The following is a 27,348-nucleotide window of genomic DNA, read 5'->3' as shown; positions in this document are numbered from 1 at the left end:
GAGACCTTATTGCAGCCTCCCAGTACTTAAAGGGGGCCTATATGAAAGCTGGGGACAGACTTTTTAGCAGGGCCTGTTGCAATAGGACAAGGGTTGGACTAGATGACATTTAAAGGTCCCTTGCAACCCAAACTGTTGTATATGATTCCACGTGCATGTATACATGTTGTACAATACAGCTGCCATGCCATGGCTTTGCTATACTCTCTTTTCAGAACTGTACTGCATTTTAGCAGGCAAAACACCACTGGTCAATGGATGAATTTGCAACTTTCATTAACTAGAACCATTAAAACATTTTCAACAAGTTTTCCACCTGCTGCTCCACTGATGCTTGTGATTCTGAAGACTATTTGAAAGGTCTCGTAAAATTTTGAGAAAACTAAGACTGCCTAAAGGCTTAAAATTTGTAAAAAGGAATGGATTTTTACTGAAAAAGTAGGGATCTGTAAATCAAGAAAGGTACAAAACTTTCAGTGTGAAGAAGTTCCAAATAAGAGAGTTCATCATACAGATTTGAAGATGATTAGCAAATTTTTTACACATGCTTCTGCTGCACACAGTATTGCAACTCCTCTAGTATCTATATTCACACATGTAAAAAAACATACACACATCTTCAAGGAGCAGAGAAACAATTAACATTTGAGTGCCTTCTATATGATTCTGCATCTAAAAGCGAGAAAATTTTCAGCTTCTTTTGGTTTTCTTATATTTTAGTGACACAATGGACCTTGGGAGCAGAGGAAGAATCCACTGTAACATGAGACTCACCTGCTCTCTGCTAATCATGGCAGCATTCTGCATGACACCTTTCCTCTGCCATAGTCAAACTGATCCACTAGCTCTTGGGTGGGCAGATCCCCAGTGTTGGGAATCCTCCTCAGCTGTCTTACTGGAGATGAGGAAGCCTCGCATTTCTGACTCTGTCAGTGGCTTTTGGGACTTCATGATTTTTCTGAAATCATCAGAGAACCTGAAACATGGGGCTTTGTTCTGGGACCTGGCTCAGCTCTTCTGGGATATCTATGTGGACTGTGTGCTCTCCAGAACCCATGGCCTAGGGAGAAGGCAGTTAGCAGAAGCTGAGCAGAAGACTGCTACTCTACATTCTCAGTTCACAGGGAGAAACCAAGGTCACTGCTCCTTTAATACAAGTCTCATGGGCAATAACTAGAGTCTAGTGGAAAAGAAAAGAGATGCAGTCTTATTGTGTTGTGTGGTTATAGTACAGAAACAGAGGACAGTGCTGCACAAACTCCTCCTAATCAAGTACAGAGCTATGTTTATGTTCAATGTGATCTCAGCAAAAGTTTGACCTCCAGACAACCTGAACTCTAACAACAGCTTTTAAGTTTCAGTTTGATGGAGAAGGAGGGGCTCAGAAAGTGAAACATAGGAGGATTAGAACAAAGAAGGCAGCTCAGCAACTGAAAATACAAATATATTCTTCCGCATCAGCGGTTTTACCACTATTGTGCTATGAATACAGGCTAGTTCCGAATTCCCCATTCTGAGAGGTGTGTCACCTCAGGAATGCAGGGCACTGGTGCTGTTGGGGAGCACGGCAGTCTTTCAGCAGAAGAGGAAGGGTATGTTTACTTGCCATCTAGCAGTCAACCACTAGTTATTTTCCATTTCCATACTGGCAACTTGACCCAACACACAGTGGAAACAGAACTAGGACTCAGATGCACGTAGGATTTCAGGAACAGCTACAGCTTCAGGAAGACACCACTATGTGTGACATTAAATGCTGCAATTCCTTATCTCCAGGTTCCCAGCCCCAGAGCAGAACCCCTAGGCTTAAAGTGTTTCCATATGCATGTCACTTACCCTCTCCATTACCAGAAGGGAGACACAGCATAGCTTTTCCTAAATCTCAGTCCCTTCCAAGGCTTCAGTTCTGATCCTATTGCCAACGGATGAATCCTTCCTTTGAGCATATCCACTTCCAGATAGGGGTAGGTGCTATAATTTAATGGAGAGGTAGAGTGGCCGTTGCCATCACCAACAGCTGTAGTGCATTAGGCCTACAGTGAGAAGGCAGAACCCTCTTTACACTTAAGCAGATTGAGACCTGTATCTCCACTTCCTAGATTGGTATCTGAGTTATTAAGGCGTTTTGGGGGGAATGTTCATGGAATAATGAAGAACCTCTCTTGACAATTACCTATTAGAGTATCTCTAAAAATGGACTTGAACTCAGGGTTTTTGCACCACAGGGACACTATACCACTGGACAGTCCCGCTCTGGCCCACAAGCCTCAACATTTTTTTTGAATATTGAAAGCTGGGATTTGAGATAGGAAGAATTAAGAGGTCCTTACCCCTGTTACCTAGAGACAGTGTCGTAGCCATTAAGCTAGGACATAGGAATTGTGTTTGAATCAATCCCCTCAGACTGAAGAGCACACACACAGGGTCAGTTTCTAAAATATGAGCCAAACAACCACTACCTGCATTTTAAAAGCAAGGAGTGTACTCTATCCTGCTCCACAAAGAATCTGAGCTATCGCATTGCTCTGACTGGATCTTAACCATGTTGGAACTTCAGTTTCCAATTGGTCTTAGACATCACAAAGGCAACAAATTGCTCAGTCCTTACCAGACTGATGCACTTTCAGGTGCAAAGAGAATGCAGCTTTAGACACATGAGGCAGTAGTATTGTTAAAAACTTAGACGCTCATCAGGCGAAAGCCCAGGATTAATGTTTGTTTTCAGGATTGCAGCTTTGAATATCCCTGTCTAAACTCCCACCTAGCTCTTCATATCTATATCACATCGTGATTTTCCTAAACAAAGAGCTTTTGTTCCTAGTCAAGATTAAGCATAACAGTCTGATGTACTTTGCAGAATCAAATTACAGGTTTTGTGATAAATACTGACTTTTGTTTACACTTACACAGAGATTTTAAGCACGACTAAGTATTCATACTTTAAGAAAAACAAGGACTCCTTCCTTTCCTTCTTTGTTTTGTGAATTGTAATCAGTTAATCTGATTTTTCTGTACAACTGATTAACATCAGGCTATAGCAGGCAGCTTATAGCAGTGACAGCCTAAATTTTATTTTTTGGAGGAGCTATCTAACTTCTCATCCAAGTCTCACAGTTTCTTAACAAAGCCAGTTGTTTTAATCTTTGTAACCCTTGATCCTACTGCCTTATTTCATCAGTGAAAGCAGAAATCAATTGGTAATAATTGCAGACAGAAATCACATCCTAGCAAGTGATGAGGAATGAGACAAGTAGGGAGAGTCTTCCACAGTTACCTGGCCAAGGTATCTTTAGTAACTCATCTTTCCCCTAACAAAATCCAAACACTATGAAAAAGCACATTTCATAAAGGCATTTCCAAAATATTACAACACTGTAGTTACACAATATTTGTAACAACTCTCCATGAACCAAAATAAGACTTTGGAACGACAAGGAAAACATAGCTTTTGTACTCACAGCAAATCTTCCTGAAGAGCAGCTAAAAAATCCTCCTCAAGAAGCCACACAGCACATCCCCACTACAAACACTTGAAGACTGCAGCCACAAACATCTCTCCACTCCTTTTCTCCTTGCTCAGCAGCCTGTCTGCCACTCAGTGGCCACAGCTGTGCACACCTCCCTCACAGGTACAGCTAATTAGGCTCAGAACAGCCCTTGCACCTGGCCCAAGACACGTAATTTGCTGTCCCAACGTTGTGGGGTGTCAGGGAGGGTAGTGGAGCAGATGCTACTATACATTTGAGGTCTGGTAAATAAGCAGTATTAGTCAGTTAATTTTTCAGAAGGCAAATATGTCTAAAAGAAAGAAAACCAATTTGCTGGCTTTTAGAGATCATTGTAAAGAAAATGTCCCATAGTTCCTCAAGCAAATAACAAATCTGCAACCAAACAGTGTGAGAGATCTCATGCACTGTGCAGGGAGGTTGATAACAAGCTGGTGAGTCAGTAAGATTATGAGCAGACTTAAGTGCTGCTAATTACAAGTAGAAGAGTTTTATAGGAAGATTGAAGGAAAAGGTCCATACTGGGGGAAAAGATCAAAGTGACCTGACATTGAAATACAACTCTTGCAAGTGGAGGGTTATGGATATCACCAAAGAGGTTTGGGGGCAATGCTGATAAAATGGGGACCAGCAACAGCTAAAAGCAGAAGAAACAGATGTGGGAAACTGAGTATTCAGCTGCTCTTTGCTGTTTGGAAATCATTTATTTATATGCATTTTCATGTCACTTTTCAGGGATATTTTCTCATATTCAGAGGTCGCCAATTCTGAAGAAGAGAGACTCATTTGAAGATTTAATAAGTATCCACATGCATAAGAGTAGACCTACATTACTTCGAAGAGTCATTGGAGAGCTAGGAAAAAAGAGGAAATCCCACTTTTAGTTCAAGATCTTGATTTCTAGATTTTTTTTTAATTACTTCTCTTTATTTTTTGCATTCTAATCCTCACTGATGTCAATTTACATGTAGAAAAAGGCCTGTAAGCATGGGCACCATATCTCTGATTAACTTGGACTTACGGGTTTTTTTAATTATCTATTAATTTCATCTCCTTAATAAACTGCATGATTTATAAGCAGTTGCCTACTTTAACCTGTGTGTATCTCAGTAATACATGTGACCCATTCACACGTGGCACGATTTTGGGTGCCAAAACAGGAAATAACTGATCCTTCAACAAAACACAGACAAGCAGAGAAGGAAATTATCAAAAACCCTCCACTGTTTCCAAGACTGGATTAGAGTCAAGATGGTGATTTTGATTGTATGTGTAGCTGTACACTTGCACAAAGCAATCACTGCTCAAAGACATCATCCTACTAAAAGAAAAATAGTACATATTTTTACATGAAAAATACCTTCCAAAAACATTGTAAGTTTTCCAGCAAAAGTAAAAGGGTTAAAAGATTTTACCAGCTCCTCTGCTTTCACATTATATTTTTATGATATTTTCCCTAAATGCTTAGTTATTAAAAATACTACTTAAAATGTTACACATTCTTATTTAAAGTGTTTAATACAAGAAACTCATGTATAACTTACAATTGCTTCTGTTTTCGTTTGCAAGCTCTTTGTAGAAAAATCAGTTTCCTCTGTTATTTATAACTCTAACAGGCAATTTGATATTAAACTAATGTAACATAACTTAGGGCAGGTAACATTTCATGCTTTTATGAGATAAAATATTTCCTTTGCCTGACTGGCTGAATGCAACTACAAATTTCAGCTTTCCAGGGCAATTATATTTTACTGCTCATTCAAAGTTTCTTTCCTTGAGCATGTAGCAATATTTCATTGCTCTTTTTTCTTTTTTTTTTTTTCTCCAAATGCCCACAGAAAAACTGGTTTGCTGGTTGTTCACCAACTTGGAGAAATAGGTTCAAGTAACAAAATGTGTAAAGGAAATCTTAAAATGGTTACTGGGCCTGAACAAAGTAAAGGTTAAACACAGTCCCACTTGGTGAAATCATTATCTTAAGGAAGCAGACAAAGAACTGTAAGAGGACTATCAGCTTCAATGGCACTGGATTTGTGCTTCGAGTTACACATGCAACAAACTATTTAAGTGTTCAAGAGAAGAGGGAACACTAAAGCAGGATAAGCACAGGAACACAGTTTAGTGTACTCAGCAACACCCCCCCAACTGCAGCCACAGCCTATGAGTGTGCTCTGCTGCTGTGTGGGAGGGCGGCAAGACCATTGTTACAACAGGTCCTCTCTCTCCTGTTCCTATGTTGTTAATTAACTAAATTATATTAATATATCTAAAAGCCCCATTGTATGCAACTTTGTATCAACATAAGAGACATGTCTTCAACCACAGTCCCCACAGCTATTAAGTCCAGCAACTGACAAAGAGCGTGTTAAGGGCTGGATGCCTCAGCCAAGTACTACAGTACAACTGGTATTGTAGTAGACCATATGCACTTCAGCTCTAGAAAATATAAAATCAGACAGATTACCCGAACAGGTACTGTTTATCTTAGCTGCTTTTCCACAGGGCCCTTTGGGAAGAGGCTAGTGCTTCCACTTTAGATATATCCCAGCTGCAACAATAGGATCCCTTAGGAAATGGCTCATGGTAGCTTTTTTCTTCCCTTCAGATAGCAACAGAAATGGTGAAATACCACTATGGGCCAAGATGATATTTAGCTTAAACAAATTTTCAATACTTCTCTGCTTCAGCAAGCTTCTTAATTAATAGTCTGTAGCAAAATTTGGCCTTCGAGGAAAGGATGCACAGTTAAGATCGAGAAAACAGATGATTCTCTAATATAGGTCACACTATGGAGAACATTTGGTAATTGCTGATGTAAAGGACACAATCTGTGTAATTAATTGTGCTGAAATAAAAAGGAGATGCAATTCATTACCTGTAAACCTGCATGTGATAAAGTGCAAATGACAAAAGGTTGTCTGTGTTGAGAAAAAGTAAGGACTGAGTATGAGGTGAAAGTAGATCTGCTCTACAGGAACAATTCAAAATGTTACTGTGTTTACAGACAGGACATTGCCTCCTACTACTCTTCCTTATAAAGGTCATGGCAGATCTTTGAGTGAGTTAGGACTGTTTTTGTAGATACTGCACCTGGCTTACTGTTTCCCAGCCTGAGTCTGTCAGAAGGATGGGATGAACATGTCTGACAGAAGTTGATTCCTTGTCAGCTGAACTGACTAATAGCAAAAGAAAGACCTTATGATTTTGTCCCTTTCATCTTGTAGGTATTTGGGAGCTAAACAACTGCTTCTTAGCATGGGAAAACACTTCTTTCAGTCTTTACACACTGCCATGAAGTAAGAGTTCATGGTAGTTCGGGAATATCTATTTGTAAGAATTTGGGCTCCAGATATGTTCAGTGAAATTGCATCAGACCAAACTAGTATTTGTCAGTTGTCACTGTTTCCAACCATATTTAATTCAGATGCACACACTGGATGGAGATTTAAAGCCTCATCAGAAGCTGATGGATACCTTCCCATAATCAACAACTAGGTTCCTTGGATTGTTGTTTGTCTCTTGGCACTGGCATCTTGCAAAAGCTATTAAGCTTCTATCTCACACTGTATTGTTTATGTGCTAGTGTGGCTGCATCCACTTACTAGTGACCTCATCACTATTTGTTTTCTGGGGCCCTTCCTCAATAAGTTTCTTTCCACTATCTTTATACTTCCTTTACTAGAAGGAAGTATGGGGGGAACATCAGACTGGTGACCTGTCACTAGTGGGGTTCCACAGGGCTTCATCTTAGGCCCTCATCTTCATAAATGATTGGACACAGGACTGGAAGGGATACTAAGCAAGTCTGCAGGTGACACAAAACTGGGAGGAGCTGTTGACTCCCTCAGTGGCAGGGAGACCCTGCAGAGAGACCTTGACAAATTAGAGGGTTGGGCAATCACCAACCATCAACAAGGGGAAGTGCCAGGTTTTGCACCTGGGATGGGGCAACCCTGTATGTACAGACAGACTGGGGAATGAGAGGCTGGAAAGCAGTGGTGTGGAAAGGGACCTGGGGGTCCTGGTCCATGACAAGTTGAATATGGGCCAGCAGTGCCCTGGCAGCCAGGAGGGCCAACCATGTCCTGGGGGGCATCAGGCAAAGCATCACCAGCCGGTCAAAGGAGGGGACTGTCCTGCTCTGCTCTGCACTGGGGCTGCCTCACCTTGAATATTGTGGCAGTTTGGGGCACCACAATATAAGAAAGATATTAAACTGTTGGAGAGCGTCCAAAGGAGGGCAATGAAGATGGGGAAGGGCCTTGAGGGGAAGCCAATGAGGAGAGGCTGAGGTCACTTGATCTGTTAAGCCTGGAGCAGAGGAGACTGAGGGAAGACCTCATTGCAGTTACAACTTCCTCGTGAGGGGAAGAGGAGGGGCAGGCACTGATCTCTTCTCTGTGGTGACCAGTGACAGAACCCAAGGGAATGGCCTGAAGTTGTGTCAGGGGAGGTTTAGGTTGGATATTAGAACAAGGTTCTTCCCCCAGAGGGTAGATGGACACTGGAACAGGCTCCCCAGGAAGTGGTCACAGCACCAAACCTGACAGAGTTCCAGAAGCGTTTGGATGATACTGTCAGGCACATGGTGTGACTCTTGTGAATGGTCCTTTGCAGGGCTAGGGGTTGGACTCTATTATCATTTTGGGTCCCTTCAACACAGAATATTCTGTGATTTATCTTGATGATTACAATTAATTCTGAAAAATACAAGACAAGGAAAATCTATGCGGAAAATGAAGAGTTCTGCTGAGCAGCTTTTTTTAGGCACTACACTTTTCATTAGTCTTTTCAATCACATCAGCCTAAACTCTGTTTGATTATACATGAAGCAAAGCTTCAGAATATATAATTTATCTCACTTTTCTCCCAAAGCTTTCAAAAATATTTTGCTTTTACCCAAGCCAAATTTATTTTCTCAGTAATCACAGAAAAAAATTCTGTAATAATTAGGAGAATTTCTCTCTTGAAAAGCTGGTATACTTTCAGTGACATCCTTAAAATCCTTAAAATCATGCATATTTTCTTGAACCATAACTGGTTTTGAACTCACATGAACGTACTTATTCACTATTTTTTATGCACCTCCTGCAGAACTGTGATAATAAGTAACTAAGTCTATATTTTTTCTCTCTGAAGTGGTACTGCATAATTTTCATTTCTCAGATCTTTAAAATACTTCTGTACATTACAAAAAAAAAAGTTTTCCTTGTTGCTGGCACCAACAAGAAATACTTGAGTGACTTACAAAGAAGTAACTCGACTATGGGATATCAGCTAAAGAGAGAGAAATGGGCAATCATTTGTACTGCTGAGGAATCCACTGCACAGGAGCTGGAAACCACAAAAAAGGAATATTGTTCTCCAATATGTTCCTGGTGAAGTCATTAAATGCAGAAATCTGTTATGCTGTGTTATTACAATGCAACACCTGAGACTCTTTAAAGAGTTTGACATGGCATCAATTACCTTAAGTAGTTCAGTGAAGCTGTAAGGCGAATGGTGGTTTCCATCATTCATAAGCTGGTGAAATTACTTGGTTGATGAGGTCAGAAAAGGACCTGCAAACATGCTCAGCTGTAGAGAACAACTCCTGCTGCAAAGTAGTCTGTTGGGCTGAAAAGTAGAACAGATTTTAAGTCTTTCTAAGCTTTTGAATGCTGCCAGAGCCCTGGAAAACTTTATAAATCATTAAGTTAAGATAACTCTGTAGAAATGGCAGCTTTTTATGTCATATTCCTGATTACATCCTCATTATCAAAAGTGAGGCATCCTGATGTGTTGAACAAAGCCCTGCTGTGTAAGATCACTGATTACATAGGGATTTTGTACTGCTGGAAGTCTGCCTGCGACTGGAGTCATAGTTACAGTGTCACAGAAGTGGTAATAGCAAAGACCTCCAGTGCCCTCACCAGTTTAACTTTGCTCCTTAGTTAACTGCTGAGACTGATTTTCTCTTATGAGCTCTAACTCACCCAGTTTCAAATTAGTCAAACATTAAGGGTTATATTTGGAATATGCTCTACCTTACAGTACAGAGCTTGAATACTCCTACAATGGCTAAGGCAAGATTCTGAATTTCCTTGAAGAGTTAAATGATTATGAACAATATTATAGAGTAAACTGGATGAAGGTGAGAAGACAGAGTCGAGATTACTGGGAGAGCTTATACCTGGCTGGGTTTGGAGAGACAATCCATCCTTCAGTTTCATCACTAGCTGCTGCAGTTCCATTTCCTCTCTGACTTCCTTCTCATCAGGTAGTAGTTGCACTGAAGGGGGAGTAAGAACTGTATTCCTCATGACGCCACTGAGAGAGTTTTCTGTCAATTTAGGCAGATATGTTTGATTCTCATTTGCTTTTTTATACTGTCCCATAAAAGGTCTGTCACTCTGCAGGGACACTGACTCCAGTGGGTCATCTGAAAACATAAAGTCCACTGCAGTGGGAACCTCAGGTGTCTGTAAAAACTGCATTCTATTTGCAGGGTTGGGGGGACTCAAAGGTTTCCAGTCTGCACATGTTCTGGAAGTAGGCCTTATTTGGGCAGGATTTAATCCACCCTGCATTTTCCTTTCCAGCAGAACAGGGGGATTTCTTGGCACTGTATTCTGATACTGTGCAAAAGGATGTTCTGATGACTGTAACATTGTCTACAATAGAAAAAACACAGAAAATACATTGTGAAAATAACTGATATTTTGGCTTGCCAGTAATACTAAAGCAGCATTGCAGAAAATGCTACAAAATGCTGTAGGTGGCAAATATGTATACATTCTCTGTGAAATAAGGGCCTTTTTAGAATCTCACAAATAATTTTAATGACCAAGAATCAATACAATTGAAAAGAAATAAAATATTTTCTGTAAGATGTCTGTATTACCTTCCAGTAAAAGACGGTAATTAGGAATGACAAAAGAGTATTTTATTTATTCAATGCCAACACAGGACTCCTCTCTGAAGAAAAGACTGCAGTGGAGTATCTAACACTTCTGTTGGAAACCATTTTCTCACTCTTATTGGAATATTCATTATTTTCATTGCAGTAGTATCTAAACATCCAGTATGGGTATCTGTGCTAGATGCTAAATATACACAGAATGACAAGAAAATCCCTGCTGCTTTCTATCTACTTTCTCTGAAGACAAGAATCTAAGATAACTGAAAATACTAGTGGAAGGTGCATGAAATAGTACCAAGAGTGCTGGTCTGCAGGAAGCAGTAGTTAGTGTTCAGTAATTGCTCATAGCTCTGATTCTTGGTATATTTGTCACTATACCTTTACTTCTTGCTCCATTTGCTGCAGTCTCATTTGTAGGTTTTTATGGCTTACTCTCAGTCTTTGGAGTTTCACCTCTATTTTGCAGCTTTTTTCTTCCTGGCAGTTGTGAAGAAATTGTATTTTGTCCTTCCATTTCTTGAAGTGCTTCTTCATGTACCTGCCAGAGACACAGGAGGGTGGGATTTTTGCTAGATCACACATACACAAATACATGCAGTCATGGAAAAGAGCTAGCACTTTAGCACAAACTTTATCCCCTTTATCAGTTTAGAAAATTTTTGTCAGCTTTGGGATTAGAGACCAATGTTTCAGGAGCTGGGCTGTATCCACAGAATTAGCAAGAACAGGAGTGTTCTAGATGAGGAAAGATGTGAGCTGAATGGAGCTACAGCCAGGACTGAACCTTGCATTTTACCTTTCCCACAAAGGTGGCTTCAACAGGGGAGACATTACAGCAGTCCCTCTGCCTAGAAGCAAACTATTTATGGCAACTTCCTGAACTGCAAAAGTTCCCACTACATGCCACAGGCAAGAACAAAGTAAAAGCAGCCTCTACCCCTTTGATAGAGTTTTCTTCTTGCTCATGGTATTCTATGCAGTTTCTTTGATTATATGAATAGTTCCTGCACAGGCCACTTGTCCTTGAAAAGACATTGTGATTTTTGCAATAAGAAGTGCCACCCTCCCACACATACCAGAGATTTAGAAATTACCTACTCAGAGCCCAGTATGACAAAAATACCATAATTCTGTTCTAGTTGGGATTTCTCTAAGAAGTCAGGGTAGAAATAGTTTTGCCTTCCTCATGGCTGAGGTGGAGACAGTAAAGTTTGTTAACACTACTGTAATAAACCAACTGCTTCATATCACAGAGCTGAAATAGTTATCTGTCCTGCTTAGTTACATCCAGAAGTTCATCTGATTCACTTTCTTTTGGTTATACTTTGGCTTAGAGACAAGAGTCCCACCAGATTTCTCTAGAATTATGCAAGATCTGTCTGAATAGGACAAGTCATATAATTTAAAATTAAGATTAATATTACAGTGGTTCCTTATAACAGCGTTTAAGGGGTCTTTACCGTAAAATGCTGACTCCCTTCAACTAACTCAGGGCCACTTCTGTGAACAGGCACATGAATGCTGGAAGTCAGTCCACAAATAAGAATAAAGAGCTTCCCATGAGTAATGTGATTCATTCACCCCATTATATGATAAGCTCTGGGTCAGAGGGTGATGCAGCATTTCAGGAGCAGGCTTCCCAGATATCCTCTCAACTATTGCTAATCTAAACAAAAGCTGAAGATCTTTGTCATATCTCTTTATTTGCCCAGGTGAGAACAGAGAGTGAGGTAAGGACACAGGCTTACAATGGAACCACAATTGTTTAGCTCTGATCTTGAAGTGGCCTTGTGTGAATTTGGAGCAGCAATTGTACTTAGAATGAAACAGAACAGGAACAGAGAGAACTGAACATACTGAAGGAAATAAAGAGTAGATTCAGGATAAAATACTACACTTCACTGTAATTCCATTGGTTTAAGGAGTCACAGCCATGGTTTTATCTAGAGCACATTCGTATATAACTACAAAAATTAAAGAGGGGAAGGCATAAATGCAAGAAAAAGGTTAGCATTATTGCCCATACAACAACTTCCCCTCCTGCCATGCAAACAAATAAACCTCTCAGGAAATTTGTAGTTTAGGAATTAATATTTTTTCCTGTCAAAGGTTTGAATATCAGAAGGAACTTCTCTGATAATATGTCATGGATTTTATACCAATAGTTATTGTATTAAGCCTATTAATCTCTATTTGATGTACAGCACATTTTCTAGAAAGACAATGTACTTTGATTTAAAAACTTCATGCAAATAATGAAATTTTTTTTGATTAAGCCTTATTCAGAGAAAAACTTGAAAAAGTATGCTATTCTGGTATTTGTATGTGAATGAACATCTTTTCCCTTAAAAATTACCTTTAGAAATATAAACTAGCAATTGCAGAAATGCTGATGAAAGCAAATGAAAATGTTTTGCTTTTCCAGACATTGTTTTTCCAGTGATCCCCATTTACAATTTTTGTTGCTGAGTTTTTATCATTCATCCTCATATAATAGGATCTTTATTTAATCTCAAAATCTCCAAGGTATAGAAAAATAACCTGTCTTCTAGCCCTTCACTGAGCCCTGCCCACCAGTCTTCTGTCAGTGTACCACTGCATTTACATACCTGCTGTCACTGTGAACGCTTTTGATAGATTCGTGCATTTTTAACACATCTGCTTCAAAAGAGGCTATTGCCTAGAACACAAAGAAGTATCTGGTCATAACCTTATCAGCAATAACATTCATTTTTATATGCAAATTTTACTATAAGAGGGCATGACAAATTTTGGATTTGGTCTGTTTCATAGATTTACTAGTTAGCTTTTTAAATTTAACTTATTACAATCAACTGATGCATTAAAGTATTTCTAATGGCTATTAGAGGAGACTGGAAAATTTATTCTATAGAGCAAGTTCTTTGTTCCATGACAAATTCTAAGTGTATGAGAATTTGTTTTAAAATAGAACAAAACACATATTCCCTAGAATTTCTGCAAAATGGAATATTCTGATTTGGGAACAGTCTCTCCCAAGTCCCACAACTGCTTTGGGACAAGGAGATGAAGAGAGAGACTGGATGTAGAAGAGAGAAGAAAAACTCCTGGTCTTTGCATGGAAGTAGCAGTCTCTGGGCCATGCAGGGAACAGTAACCCAGAAGTCAAGAACACAAATGCTTTCCATCTGCTTTTGGGGCATGATGTAAGTTGGGCTGGAATCAGGGCTGCCAGGAAATTATGAGACTAAGAGCTGGGTCCCCAGGACCTCCATACTCGTCAATTCTGTTAAAAGCAATCATTGGACTTACTGTCCACATCTTTTGAAGCAAAGTGGAAATAAGCACTATAAGATCTTGGAAATCAGTATAAAACTTCTCAAAAAGAATTCTCAGCCCAGATTCAAAATGAACAAATGAGCAATGCATGACAGAATCCCAGTACAAGGATGCAAGTCCTATCTTGCTGTCTCCTAAAATGACAAATGCCAGCCGTCAAAATTATATGTTTAAGCACTTTAAGTCTGCCCCACAACTTCTCCTGCAGATATATGCTGGCTGGCACTATACCTTGAGTGGGGCAGCAGAGTCCTAAATGACATCTCTTCCAAAGGGCAGCACAGGAGTAGCAGCCAAAGGAGTGACCTGACACACAGAGGCTAGTTTTCAGTTACTGCACCCCTTGGCTCCTGGGAAGAACAAGATGAGCGGATGACACAAACTGGTTTGAACACAACTCAGTGTTCCCTATATTCTGAGTATATGCAGAGCTGCCAATCTTTCAAATAAATATAGAAACAAAAAACTGCTATATACTTATTTTTAGCTACACTATCCTATCCACTCCTCTAGTATTGTTTCTATGCAGGGAAGCTGGAAATAGATTAGTGGAGACCTTTTGTACATTAGCTATTTTAGTTGGAGTGGACACCACTCTGGGTTTATCCTTCAGAGGGGATCATTCTGTCCTCTTGCTATTGCCATGGTAACAAAAATGGCCTGAACCTAAAAAGAATTAAGGCAGCAGTAGGAGGATATGACGGCATTTTTTACCTGTTGAAATAGAGAGAAGACTCCAGTCTTAGCTAGTCTTTAGTGTGCTACTCTAAGACAACTCAGCAAAACCCAAAGCAAATATTCTTACAGGTGCTTCTGAAGGTTATGGAAGTCAAGGAGACTAGTCACTAATCTTGGAAAGACATCAAATTCAAGCTTCACTGAGTTTTCATATTCCACATTTTTTTCCATAAGTGAGGAATTAAAAAAAAGCTGAAGATGTCCAATACATTTTCATTAGTAATTAGATAGTTAACTTGGTAGGTCTTCTTCACAGCTGTAGCACTATTACTGCTTCATGTTTTGCTCACCTGAGCTATTGTCTTGCCTTGCTCTAGTGTCTTTCTGTTATTCTCACTCTTCTGCATCACAGTCCTGTTTTCAGCTATGAACTCGGGTGACTCTGGGACACAACTATCCCCTGGGAAAGACAGGTTTTCAGGGCCAGGGAGTGGTGAAGCACTGAGTTCTGCAGGAGGACTGTGTGCCAAGAGAGAAATAATGAGTAGGTAAAGGATCAAGACTCACATGGTTTTAGTATCGAGAAAGAACAAAATAAAACTAATGCACTGTGAGTAGACAGACAGTTATGCTATCGACTAAGCAAGAAGTATGGTTTAGCCATGCCTGCTGGCACATTTTGGCTGAAAGAAGGAAATTCCTAAAAACGAATTCCACTCTCCCAACAGAATCTCAACAACAGGTTCTTCTTTCCACTCATTTAGTTTCAGTGCAATTTGCTGCTTCTCTTCTATGCTTCCTTTCACCAAGAGCTAAATATATTGGGAAATTCAACTACAAAAATATAGCAAAGTATCCTGCTGCTCTGTCCATTCTATGCCTGGAAAAGGCCAGATATTTATCAGTCCCAGAGCGACACCTGTAACAGCAGCCCTAAATTATTCTTTGTCCCATTGCTACCCAAGCAGTAGGTAGAGCAAAACCCCACAGAATTATAGATAAATCTTGACTGCTCACAGAAAAATTAAATGACATTCAAAATGATGACATATTGTTTTGTTGCTAAATACAAGAGAGGAAATATTAGCAACGAAAAATGTTTTGCATTTCACCACATTCTAAAAAACAAACACTGAAATAATATTCTCTATGAGAATCACTGTAACTATCATCCATTGGTCTTATAGCACATAAAAAATTGTTTTCTAATTGCAAACCTACCAGAGTAGCAAAATCCAGTTTTATAAACAGATTTTTGTCCTCCTTTGCACGAGGAGGAAATTAATTCTTTTAGAGAGGACTGACCATTTTTCCCCTATTTCAGTCTCACTGAAGCCTCATTTGGAGAACATATGTGAGATGCAAGAGAGTTGCTAGGCCTTTATACAACTAGAAAGGAATCTCACCCTTTGCACATTTGTAGTTTATATGCTTATCTCCTATAATCATTCCCTTCAGTTTCTACACCTAAATATCAACAAAAATCTCATAGCAAGGAAGGAGAAACTATTGGGAAAAATCACAACACAACCTCCAATGCTCATTATTAACCACCATGATCAGTGGAAATACAGTAATGAATTTAAATATTAACCAAAGCACACCAAACAACTGGTCTGAAAGAACTGGAATGGTGAGATCAGCTCACTACTGTGAGTAATCCCACAGGCCTGCAATTCAGTGGGACTTGAGTAGAATGACTGTCACTGAATGCACTGTGGGTCACACGTGGAAAGTATTACAGTTAATTTCCAATGAATTTTTCACAGAGGAGTTGCTTAAAAACCCATGCAGTTGTGACAGGTACTAAATATTTGCAATGCCTGACCCTAGACTGAGCATAAGAAATGGCACAGAGCAAGAGAGACAACATAAGGAAGGAGGGAAGGAAGACACGAGCATGTTATATTTTATAAGACAACTAGTCATTAGGTCATCAGCATGGTAATTATGGTTAAGCTATAGAACAATGTGCAGCAACTTCCCAGTTATTTTTTCCCTTTTTAATAGAAAAATTATGACATGGTATCTGTCATAACAAAATCATTTATTCAAAGGGCATAATCAAGCAATATTCCACATCCTGACATTCAGAGATTCTAAACTCATCTGAAAATGAAACTCACAAAGTCTTTTTGTGAGTAGGGAAGTGCCCCTCCTCCACTGTCTCCAGAGTCCTTCTTCTCTGAGCCTCCTTTCTTCTGCAGCGCTCTTGAAACAGGTTGTTCCTGATGGTGCGGAGAAAGTGCTTTGCACTGGCCTTTGCTGACATCTGTCGGAATGAGCAATAACAAAGAAGAGAGTGAATTTTCAAGCAGGTGTTGCACAGAAGTGGACACAGTCCAAGACAAAGGCAAGACATAAGAAAACAAAGGTCAACCTGCTCAACAATTAAGAAGCTTGTGGCTGCTATCTGAGTCCTAGAAGGGGAGCTGAGCTGGATGATGATGCAGGACCACAGGCAAGAGCAGTTCCAATTCTTTAAGTACACAAATCACTTTGCCTGGGCCAAATTGAGGCAGCCTGGAAATCCCTAATACAGGATTTTGGCAGTCACAACAATAATTCTGCCCAACTAGTATCTAAGTTCTCTCTTGATCAATGGGAAGAAGTACTTTTATATTTGTATGAAGCATTCACAGATGTAGTCTTCCACAACTCATGTCCTCCTCTCGTAGCATATAGTAAAATACACATCCATTTGTCACAACAGTGTCAGGCTCAGTCAGGTACAGCAACTAAACTCAGTAGCTGTATTATAGGAGGACACAAACCAATTCTGCCCCAGGAAGTGACTGCTGCAAAACATGGGGTGAGCCCTGACAGACTGAAGGAAAACACAAAGAAAACACACCACATGCCTCCCAGTGTTTCTCAACGTGGTAGTAACATCACCACAAGGTGTCAGCACAGAAAGGAAAAACTGCCGTTATTTCAAATGCCCACGCAGAAGTTCACTCCCTGATAAAGACAAAATGAAAACTTACCCAGACAAGGCCAGCATCTGCTAAAAGTGGAAGGGATGGGGACAGCAGCTTACTACTGATTCTTTTAAGTCCCGCACAAAGGATATAAAAGTGGTACCTGTCATAGTGAGTAGCTTATCTTTTAATTTTGGTATAGACTTTGGCCTGTATTGTAATATTTGGCCTATAAAGTAATAATGACAGGGTTAATGTAGGATTAGGGCTTCATAAAGTAAACCCAAGTTCAGTGATCTAGTTGCAGTACTGCAGAAACAATGTTGGAAAGCTCAATGTCAGACAGTATAGGTGAGGAAAGGGTCTTCCAAACACAAATTCCCAGTGTTGTACTTCACCACTAGTATGATGAAAGCACAAGTTGCCCCTGTAATGGAGTCCAAGTAGGTGAGCTTGGTTGGGCACACGCTGCCTCTTTGTGCCACATCCCTAACTGACAGAGACAAATGAATCAGAAGGGTTTACAATAAAGTGGGAAAACTCTGGGAGAAAAAACATTTCATGCAGGAGTTTGTACAACTTTAGGACGAATTAATTTTTGCATGAGTCTGCATTGGGATTGGGATGAAGGAGCACTGGGATACACTGATGGGACTTTACACAGGTTTAAGGATTATCTGTAAACAGCAAACTTGCCATTAAAGTCCTTGAAAAGAGGACTTGCACTAGGATATTTCATCGCTTTATTCAGTTATTTCAGAACAAAACACTCATTCCAAAGTTAGAAGCCACCTTTTTTCCTTTTCCTGTCACACTGTGCCCAGATTAATAATGCTAATATGTCATGGTCATTATGGCTAATCCACATATAATTTTATAATAAATGTAGTTCAAGAATCTACTGCCTACTTGCCTACAGGAAGAACCTGAACAGGGAAATTAATCAGTACAATGGGACTCTACCTGCACACAGTGTTCCACAACAGGATGTGACCTCTTATGTGGTTTGCAGAGACGGCCAGTGAAAAAGCACGCTTGGCAAAGGTCAAAATTGAGGCACTTCAAACAGCGATACCTGTGAGGGAAAACAAAGGGATTCAGTAACTTCCCCACAAGTAAGGACTTGGTGTAAGTGAGCTTGACTACTGAAAATACAGATCCCTGGGCTCTGAAATGCAGAGAAATGGCTTTGTTAGAATATGACTTTCCTCAACATTCTCTGAATGCAAGTTATTTTGTCCAAATGATAATGGACTATTCTCCAAACCCACTAGTGATTTTAGTATTATTTACTCACTGCATTGAAATGCAGTTCATGAAAGAAACAGCTGTTTAGCATCATTTTTGAGAATGCAGTTTCAACTTCATATGCTTCTTATGCACCAGCTTACATCTATTTGCTGCTCTCATGGAACTGTAATATTGAGTGACACATAACACATGATTGATGTAGGATTTGCAAGCAAAAAACTAAAAATGCAAAAAACTAAACTTGCAAGCTTACTACTAGTGAGAAAAGAGTAACAGTAAATTGGTTTTCTGAGCATTCTGGTCAGAGGTAATGGATAGCATTCTTTTTATACCACTATGCCATTTTACACCATTACTTAGATGAACAAGATGTTAAGATGGATAACCTAACTAGCCAGTTAATACAACTGGCTATGGGACAAAGAACTAAGAAATTAGAAACTCAGGTTTAATTGGCTTTACTTCTGAATTGCCAGTTTACCTTCAGCAAGTCTTCATAATCATGTCTGTGCTAGTGAGCTAAAGAGAAGCAGGATGCAGGCTTGAGCACTAGACTGCGATGGTTCTCTCCCTCTTTTACTGACTAAATTAGATTACATCAAAAGTTTGTTGCTTAATACATCAGGTATAGACTGTAAGGTATGCAAACAATAGTAAGAACTGATGCACCTGAGGCCAGTAATGGGGAAAACTTTGCAGACTCTACATCTAGCTTGGTGAAAAACCATTTCCGTGGCTGATAATCTGTAACATGTAGGGAGCCACAGGAGAACAGCAGGCTCCGATCTCAGCCAAGACAGGAATTTTTCTTCAACAATAGCTGAATTCAGAACCTAGAAAAAAGACATGTCTCAAGTTCATACATTCATTTGAAAAGAACGAGTGTTTCATCTACAATTCCTAATAAAATCTTTGACATTGGACCTTGCTAGCACAGATTTTCCATTCATATAAAATGTTACTGGGTTCTAAAGGTCTGGGAATAAATGCAAAAGTCTTCAGCAGTATCTTACTGAACATCTTTTCTATAGATGCAAATCCTCCTTTACTGTGAGACTGTTGGTCAGCCCTGCCCCTTAACAGCAGGTACTTGGGGATGTTATGTGGTGACACACTTGTAGTTTTAATCAATCAGCAACATTCAAAATAATTTCCCAGGACATCAGAATTTCACTCACCCCATGGAAACAGTCACGAGTCGCAATTTCCACACAAGACAGAGCGCAGCTTTCTCCCACAATGGCTGGGATCTGCATTAAGAAGAAAGGCTCAGAAATACCTCAATAAAAAACAGATGTTCCCATCATGCTCTGCTGCGATGGTGACAGCACACAGATGGTGACGAATCTATAGAAATGCCATTTTACATACTGATCTGAAGAAAACCTGCTCATATTCATATCATTAGTATGCAGTTTCATAGCTCAACATGCCTCACAATGATTTGCTTCCAACTCCCTTACTGATATGGATCAACATACTATGTTGCCACATTGTAATACCGAAGGACACTGGGTTTGAACCTCAGGAGTCATTTTCAGATCCCGTTTTCAGCATCAGTTCAGCTGTAAATACCTGTATGCTAAGGTATCTTCCTGCAACTGCAAACTATTCTAGTGAGTACAGACATCTGAAGTTTGGAGTTGCCTTAGAAACAGTTGCATGCAGCTGTTCCCAGGATGTGTAAGCTCAGGCAACATGACTGCAGAGGCATTCACCCATCCAAGCAGTTACTCTGATGGAGAAAAGGGACAGAATTTGATTCTTTTACCTATTTTGCATGGTAGTTCCCCATGACCACAGAGTATCCTATTGACTTCAGTCTCATAAGGTAATCAAACATAAAATGTATCAATCAGGTATTTTTTTTCTCTTACAAAATCCGTTGTGTAGCAGCATTGCAGTGGCATTACCTGGTTTAAGTCTGTTAGTAGGCTTCTCAGGGCACTACGGGTAATCAAGGCCACCTTCCCATCAGGAACAGCATAAAACTGGAAGAAAGCTGAAAACAAGAGGAAAGAAACTGGAATCCTGGCAGAGCCTGAAGTGTCTTCAAGGTATCTTCAAACCGCTATGGCTATTGCAGCCTATCAAATAAACTGCATAATAAAGTTCCACTTTATCATCCACCTAACAGGCTCACAGTGACTGCTGTGGCAATACTTTCTTCCTATGACAAGGGAAAGAGAAGGAAAGTAGGGAATTTATGGCAATTCCTTATTGCTGGCATTTAAGACAGGTAAGGAGGAAGGAAGCAATGAGCTCATTCTTGTGACATTAAGAAAAATATTTAAATATGTTTATACAGGAAGTGCCCCATTTAAATTGTGAATTGTTAATTGCAAATTGTAATCTGGATGGAAATATGCAGTAGGCAGTGGGAGAGTATGAGATGAATATTTCACTGGTGCTCCATTTGTTCTCCATTCTAGCCATTTAATTCAGGCAGAAATCTTTGTGCTGCACATTACACTGGGCCACCTTTATCTGTTATACTTAGTTCTTTAAGTATTTTTGTCTAATGTCTAAAAGCTTGCTGGATCAAATATAAAAAATGGCTTTCTAATCCAATGAAATTTAAAACTAGTTTTCTGTTCTTTTCTGTGAGGCAAATAGAATGTGGCCTTCATTTTTAAGTTCTACTTATTTTAAACGTTACTATGATCTGTTCTGAGACTATGCAAAGATGGCTACAGACATTAATTGAAAAGTATTATTCTGCATCAGCCTTTCTCTATAACTAAGCAGTCAACATAATTTACTTTTTGCATGGCAGAACTGTATTCTCTTCTAAAGTAAAAAGTTACAATGGAGATTTTTCTTGATGTTCAGTATTTCAGGCAGTGTATAAAAATCATATATTTCCCACCTCTGTATTTAGCCAGTAGAGTGTCTCCTGAAAGGGCAATTAGGGCAGCTGCAGCAGATCTAATTTTGACATACCCTGTTCCAGATCTAAGAAAATAAAATAAGTCACAATACATTCACCAAGAATGTAAAAACTGAAACTTCTAAAGAATAAAATATTGCTATGTTAGGAGACAACTTCAAAGCTCATGCTCTTTTATATGTATAAATATAACTGATGTAACATTTCAGTGATAATTTATGTCTAGAACCCTTTGTCACTGAACATAACATCAGAGTTAACTGTTCCAAGATGCCACGCAATCATAAAACAAAACCACAACATCTCCTTCAAAGACCTCACGTTCCAAGTAAAATATAATTTTACTTTTACAATACATGTCCTAAAAAAAAAAATCTGCCCTTTATTTGTGGAAAGCCTTCCCAAATATGGAAGAGAATACAGGATACAACCTGGTTTTTGCATTATAACATCAGGTAGCTTCACTATGGCCCCAAATCTGCACTGAGCTTTTCTTGGGCTGATTCCATTTAATTTCACTGCAACTCAGTTTAAACAAAAGTATATAGGCAGGACCAGGACTTTCAGTTTTGACTGTTAGATAATAAATAGCCTATATTAATTTAGAACCCAAGTTTTTGACATAGGCACCTAATGAACAAAACAATTATTTTTTTGTGAAGACTAAGCAGACATGAATTGGAAAGCGCAAATCAGGAAATCCTGGAATTCTATATTTAAGATACCACTTTTGTAAAGCTGTATTGCACTTCAGAATATCATTACATAACATTTTTTCCAAGAGTCTTTAGATAAATCCACAGTGCATAAAGCTGCAACATACTCTTCAAAGTATGTGCTCCTCCTATGAAATACTTTCCAGTGTTACTACGGAGAATAGCACTCAGAGAAAACTTGATTAGAAGAAAATTATAAGAAGCTTTTTCTATCCTATATACATGTCAAGAAACTTGTGAAAATTTAAAAAAAAAGCAGCAAAAAGAAAATTACACAGTCTTAAAAAAACAGAATAAAAGACCAAGATAGTCCTGTTAAGGAGATTCTTCTAAATTATTTCCCTACAGTGCACACAAATTACAAAATACTCTTGATGTTTCTAGCTTTTTTTCTTAATACACCAGTTTATTCTTAGCCTTCATTGATTTTTCTAAGTAAATAAACATTAACAATATGGGACCTTAAGGAGTAGTGATCATATTATTAATGAACACTGACTCAAGAAAAAGTCTTGAGACCACTTACATCTCACTCACTTTCAGTAAAAAACTTTGCTCCAACATATAAGGGAATAAATTTCACTCATGGTAAATAAATTGTACAATGAACTTAGCCTTTTAAATCTGATACAATCACAAACCAATCCTGCCTTTAGTTAACTAATTCATTGTTCACAAACAATACATGAGAAAAATACACTCTGTGAACTGCCTCCTTATCACCTCCAGAAACTATTTGCTCTTCGCAGGAGCTGATCAGCTTAGTTATGAGACATCAATTTTTTTTCATAATTATTTGATGAAGTTTTTAAGCTGAAGAAAAATGAATGAAGAAAAGTGACTGGAAAATTCTTGACCTCTGCATGGGTGCTGCCCCTCAGAGGCAAATAGGGATTCCTTTGCAGAAGTGTATCAAAATATCTTGGCAGTCAGAAGAAGAGCTACTCTGTAAAGCTGTTCAGAGAAAAAGCCAGCAGGGACTGGCAGAATACTGGACTTCCAGATAGTTTTGGAAACATTTGACCACTGTTTCTCTGATATAGCTTTTGCCTCTTATTCTGACAGCTGAACTACTCCTAGTTTGTATACCAAGAAAAAAAAATCAAAAGTGAGAGTTTTATACAGAAATGGTGCAAGAGTGGTAGAAACAATACTTGGGGTGGGAACTACATGGTCTTTAAGGTCTCTTCCAAAAAACATTCTATGATTCTATGATACTTCATGATGGATTTACATTTATTCTTCTTCTCACCTGTCATACATGGCAACGAGCAGACTCAACGTGAATTCAGTGGCTCTCAGATCTACCTGGCCTGGTTTTTCTAATCTTGCCCTTTGGAACAGTTCTGTCAACATTCTAGAGATTTGCTGCATATTCAGAGAAATCTGCTCTCCCCTCTGGCTCCGTTCACTTGATAGGATGTGCTGAATCAGAGAAACATCAATCAAATCCACTGTGGGAAAATTAAGGAAGAAATGAATGAGAATCCCTGCCTTTTCATGAATGGAAGAGCGACAATTTTGTATTAGAAAAGCCTAGTTAGGACAAGTTTGTAAAATGAAGTCTAAAACAGTATGCAACATAGAAGTAATCTGAGAAAGGTCTTGGTGGGTTTATGGATCTAGCAAAACTTGTGAGGCTACAAAGAAAGAACAGCTCAACTAAAATTCCCTGAATGGGATTTTGGGGTAGATAGGAAGGGGAGAAAACAGCATGATTAATTGCATCCAAATTATAGAGGAAAATAGTATGCTCAACTCCATCCAAATTACAGATGCAAGTTTTTTTCTATATATAGATAGTATAAAACGACACACCATTCAGTATTGCAGGAAAAAGCTCACCTGTGAAAACAATTCATGCTTTGATGTAAGCTTTCTTCTCATGCACAAATACAAAGAGAAGAGGGGTGCTATGGCCAAGAAAGGGGTAAGAAGGCTGTATTATAAATGTCCTATGGAATAACTAACATCCCGTAGGAAGAAAGCTATGGCTTCTTATAGGCCACATTCAGTACCACAGAGGCATGATCAATTGGCATTAACTTCAGAAGTGAAAAATTGTAGTAGACTGAAACTCTGTGGATTGCTGAAGCAGCAGAGAATCTAGAATATGTCACCAGTGGTCTTTCCAGCACAGATGGGAAAATTGCAGTGTGAGTGAAACTCAATCTGGAAACCCATGTGCACTTCTGGTCACCAGGGTTCAAGGAGGAGTAGAGCAACTGACTGCCTAGAGGAGACATGAAGGACTAGGTAACAGAGGTAATGAAAACCAGTACCTGTGGTTGTGCCCAAATGAAAAAAACTATGGCCAAGGCCAACAAACTAGTCATCTTTTCTGTGTTACCCTCAAGACCTCTCTTGCAACATTGTACCTTTTCAGGAACAGATTGTTTCAGATGGAAAATTCAAGGATTTCCATAAAATTTAGCTCAATATGGCATTTACATCCAGTAATTTCAAAGTGAGCTAGGTGAGCAGGACTTTGTTCCACAATTCATTGCTTGCATAGAATTCTCTCTCACTTCAAAGACAGGGAGAATGAATTCTAGCCAGGGTTTTTCTGGTCTATTGTACTTTATTTTGCTCTCATTAATACTTATAGTATCAATAATAATGCCAGTCAATGCATTTTCAACGATCCATGATTATTTCCAACAAATCAGTTACTAAGAAAAATGAGAATTTGATTTTTCACAAGCATTATAATGCACAAAGATTAATAATTGCCAGGGATGTCTACATAGCAGTGTTGCAGACTGTAATAAAAATTTGATTCTCCCATAAGTTTAGAATTTTACTAATGTATTTCCACTGACATTCAAAAGGAAAAAAAAATCAATTGTGTATGAAGCATTATCTAGATCTTAAGTGTTCATAATGCATTCTGAGATTCCCATGTGGAAAATGAGAGAGCAAAGTAGCATAATAACTCATGGCGACAGCAATGCAAATTTTTTAGAGATTCTTCTCCCTGTAAAAGCAGAGGATTCTCTTTGGCTACTAACACTGGCACAGACTTTGTACTGAGCGTAGTTTTAAGGCTGTTCTGTAGACGGAGCTCTGAACATCATTGAAAGCCTCTGTGAAAGAAAACAAACACACATTACAATAGAGCAGTTCATTTAAAACTAACTAAAAATCAAAATAACAAAATTTGGAGTTTGGAGTTGGTCAAAACGCTGAAGGAAAATTTTGAAAAAAAATTCTTTTTTTTTTCAAGTAACTTGGTGGGAGAAATGATCTCGTAACCAGTGACACGGCTGTAAAAATAGAATTTACCATAGAGAGCACACCTGTATCTTTGGGCATTGAGTTTATTCATGGATCAGGAAAAGGGTTATGAACTGCCCATACTTTTAGCCAAGATCATAATGAAATAATATTTCTTCAATCAAACAGGTTTCTTGATCAGAGATGCTCTTCGACAAGGAACAGTTTGTCAGTTTGCACAGCAGGGTTATTGTTTTGGATGTATACTGTTTCAAGCATTAAACAAATCGTCTGTCAAGTATCTGTGACTCTTGCAGAAGAAGATAAGCAATTTACCAGAGCAACTGGCTTTTGACATTTCTGCTTAGCAATTCCACTCAAGCTGCTTGACTAAATCCCATACCCCTACATGATTTCAGCTCATTTCTTTCATATCACTGTAAGATGTTTTCCTGAGTGGAAAGTAAGGTCTGCTGAACATGACCTATACCTGATACTTTACATACATACCTAGAATTTCAAGACCAAAAAAAAAAGGCTTGTTCACTAAACTTTAGAAACTAGAATGGGGTTTATCAGTTATCCTCCTGTCCTCAGAGACTCTTTTTTCCTGTACTTCAGAGAGAAAGAGTTATACACCATTGATTAAGGTTACAGATAAGCAACAAATATGCATAACTGAGTAGAAATAACTCACAAAACACTTTACCTGTTCAGTTTGGAAACAAGCCAATCTGTGTGCACCGCTTTCCCACAAATACACCAGATTAATATTAATAGTCAGCAAATTATGGGCTCTGCTGGTTCCCAGATGCTGCCTAAGCTATAGAAAGAAGCCAATAACTGCTATACCATCTGTTTAGTCCTGCTCTTGTCATACTATGTTTTGTGATATTATTTGGAGATGTAGTGTAGCATGTCATACAATATGAAAAATGAGTTTTGACTTCCACGCATCATCAGTTCCCTTTCTCCAGTAAACTGATCCAAAGCCCTTTTGAAAGTATCAGAAAGGCTCCCACAGTTTTCAGTAGGCTGTGGATTAAGTTCCAAATGCTTATTTTCAAATACAAATGCTAGAAACATACACATCATCCAATTCAAACACCTTCCATGTGCAAGATGACTTTCTAAGTGAAGGGAATCTGTTTTAGTAGCCATCTGCTACTCAATTCAAGTCCATCCTTACAGACGAAATGTGGCCTCAAAGTCAGGCATTCTGTGCCTGTCAAACACAGTTCCAGAATTAACTTGCGAGAGCACACAAGTAAAATAGCAAAGAAAAAACGCTCAAGTAAAATACAAAGCATTTTAGGATTATTATTTATGAGAGGTTATTTAGGGGCATTAAACTCTTTAATAATCTCATAGGAACGGGGTTTCCCCTTTGGACAGAAAATCAGCATGTAATCATTCTGCAGTGGGTCAAATTTCACCTCAAGAAGCATAAATGCCCTTAGTTGAGAAGCTGAGAAAGGAGCTCCTGCACATATCAAAGAGTGTGTTGTTCCCTGACATCTTCAGCTGGTTACCTGCTAGTTCTGCATTTTGTGCTACTTGTTCTGTAGCAGATGAAGCATTTGCTGAGATTTTGCACTCAGAGAGAGCATGTATGGCCATCCTTCATGCCTTTTCGAGAATATGGGAAAAAACTTAGCATATATATTATAAATTAGGGAAGATGATCCCAGTGTGCCATGAGCCAATGTGATAATGGCAAGGAAGGTGCCAGGGCAGATCCAACAATAAAGGTATGACTTAACAGCTGTGTAATTTGTCATTCACGTGCTACAGGACAGAAATTCTGAAAGTGGCATGACTTCATTACAATTCAGTAGTTTCTGTTCAAAAAGACACAGAAATGCCTCTTCAGAAAAGTTGGGAAAAAAAAAGAAAAATCCTCACCCTGCAAGTCTGGATCCATTTGAAAGGAACAGATGGCATTAGGCAT

General features: G+C 38.9%; 2 protein-coding genes across 2 annotated transcripts; one reads left to right on the top strand and one right to left on the bottom strand.

Annotated features, from left to right (window-relative positions):
- The first annotated feature begins 727 nt into the window (after positions 1 to 727).
- FAM237A (family with sequence similarity 237 member A) lies at positions 728 to 4,518 on the top strand. The gene is made up of 2 exons (XM_008931173.2): positions 728 to 1,136; positions 4,242 to 4,518. Exons 1-2 carry the CDS (start codon positions 728 to 730, stop codon positions 4,388 to 4,390), a joined length of 558 nt encoding a protein of 185 aa, XP_008929421.1. The 3' UTR covers positions 4,391 to 4,518.
- DYTN (dystrotelin) lies at positions 4,247 to 27,348 on the bottom strand. The gene is made up of 15 exons (XM_018071615.2): positions 27,303 to 27,348; positions 25,193 to 25,267; positions 23,434 to 23,635; positions 21,445 to 21,530; positions 20,489 to 20,577; positions 19,754 to 19,825; positions 19,245 to 19,408; positions 18,288 to 18,399; positions 16,530 to 16,675; positions 14,754 to 14,922; positions 13,017 to 13,087; positions 10,786 to 10,945; positions 9,679 to 10,159; positions 8,976 to 9,122; positions 4,247 to 4,360 (listed from the first exon to the last, which is right to left on the bottom strand). The coding sequence occupies exons 1-14, from the start codon at positions 27,346 to 27,348 to the stop codon at positions 9,019 to 9,021; spliced, it is 1,977 nt and encodes a 658-aa protein (XP_017927104.1). The 3' UTR covers positions 4,247 to 4,360; positions 8,976 to 9,018.

Source organism: Manacus vitellinus, unplaced genomic scaffold (assembly GCF_001715985.3).
Source record: "Manacus vitellinus isolate BGI_N305 unplaced genomic scaffold, ASM171598v3 scaffold_20_pilon, whole genome shotgun sequence".
NCBI classification, from domain to species: Eukaryota; Metazoa; Chordata; class Aves; order Passeriformes; family Pipridae; genus Manacus; species Manacus vitellinus.
This window is presented reverse-complemented; position numbering and strand designations above follow the sequence as displayed.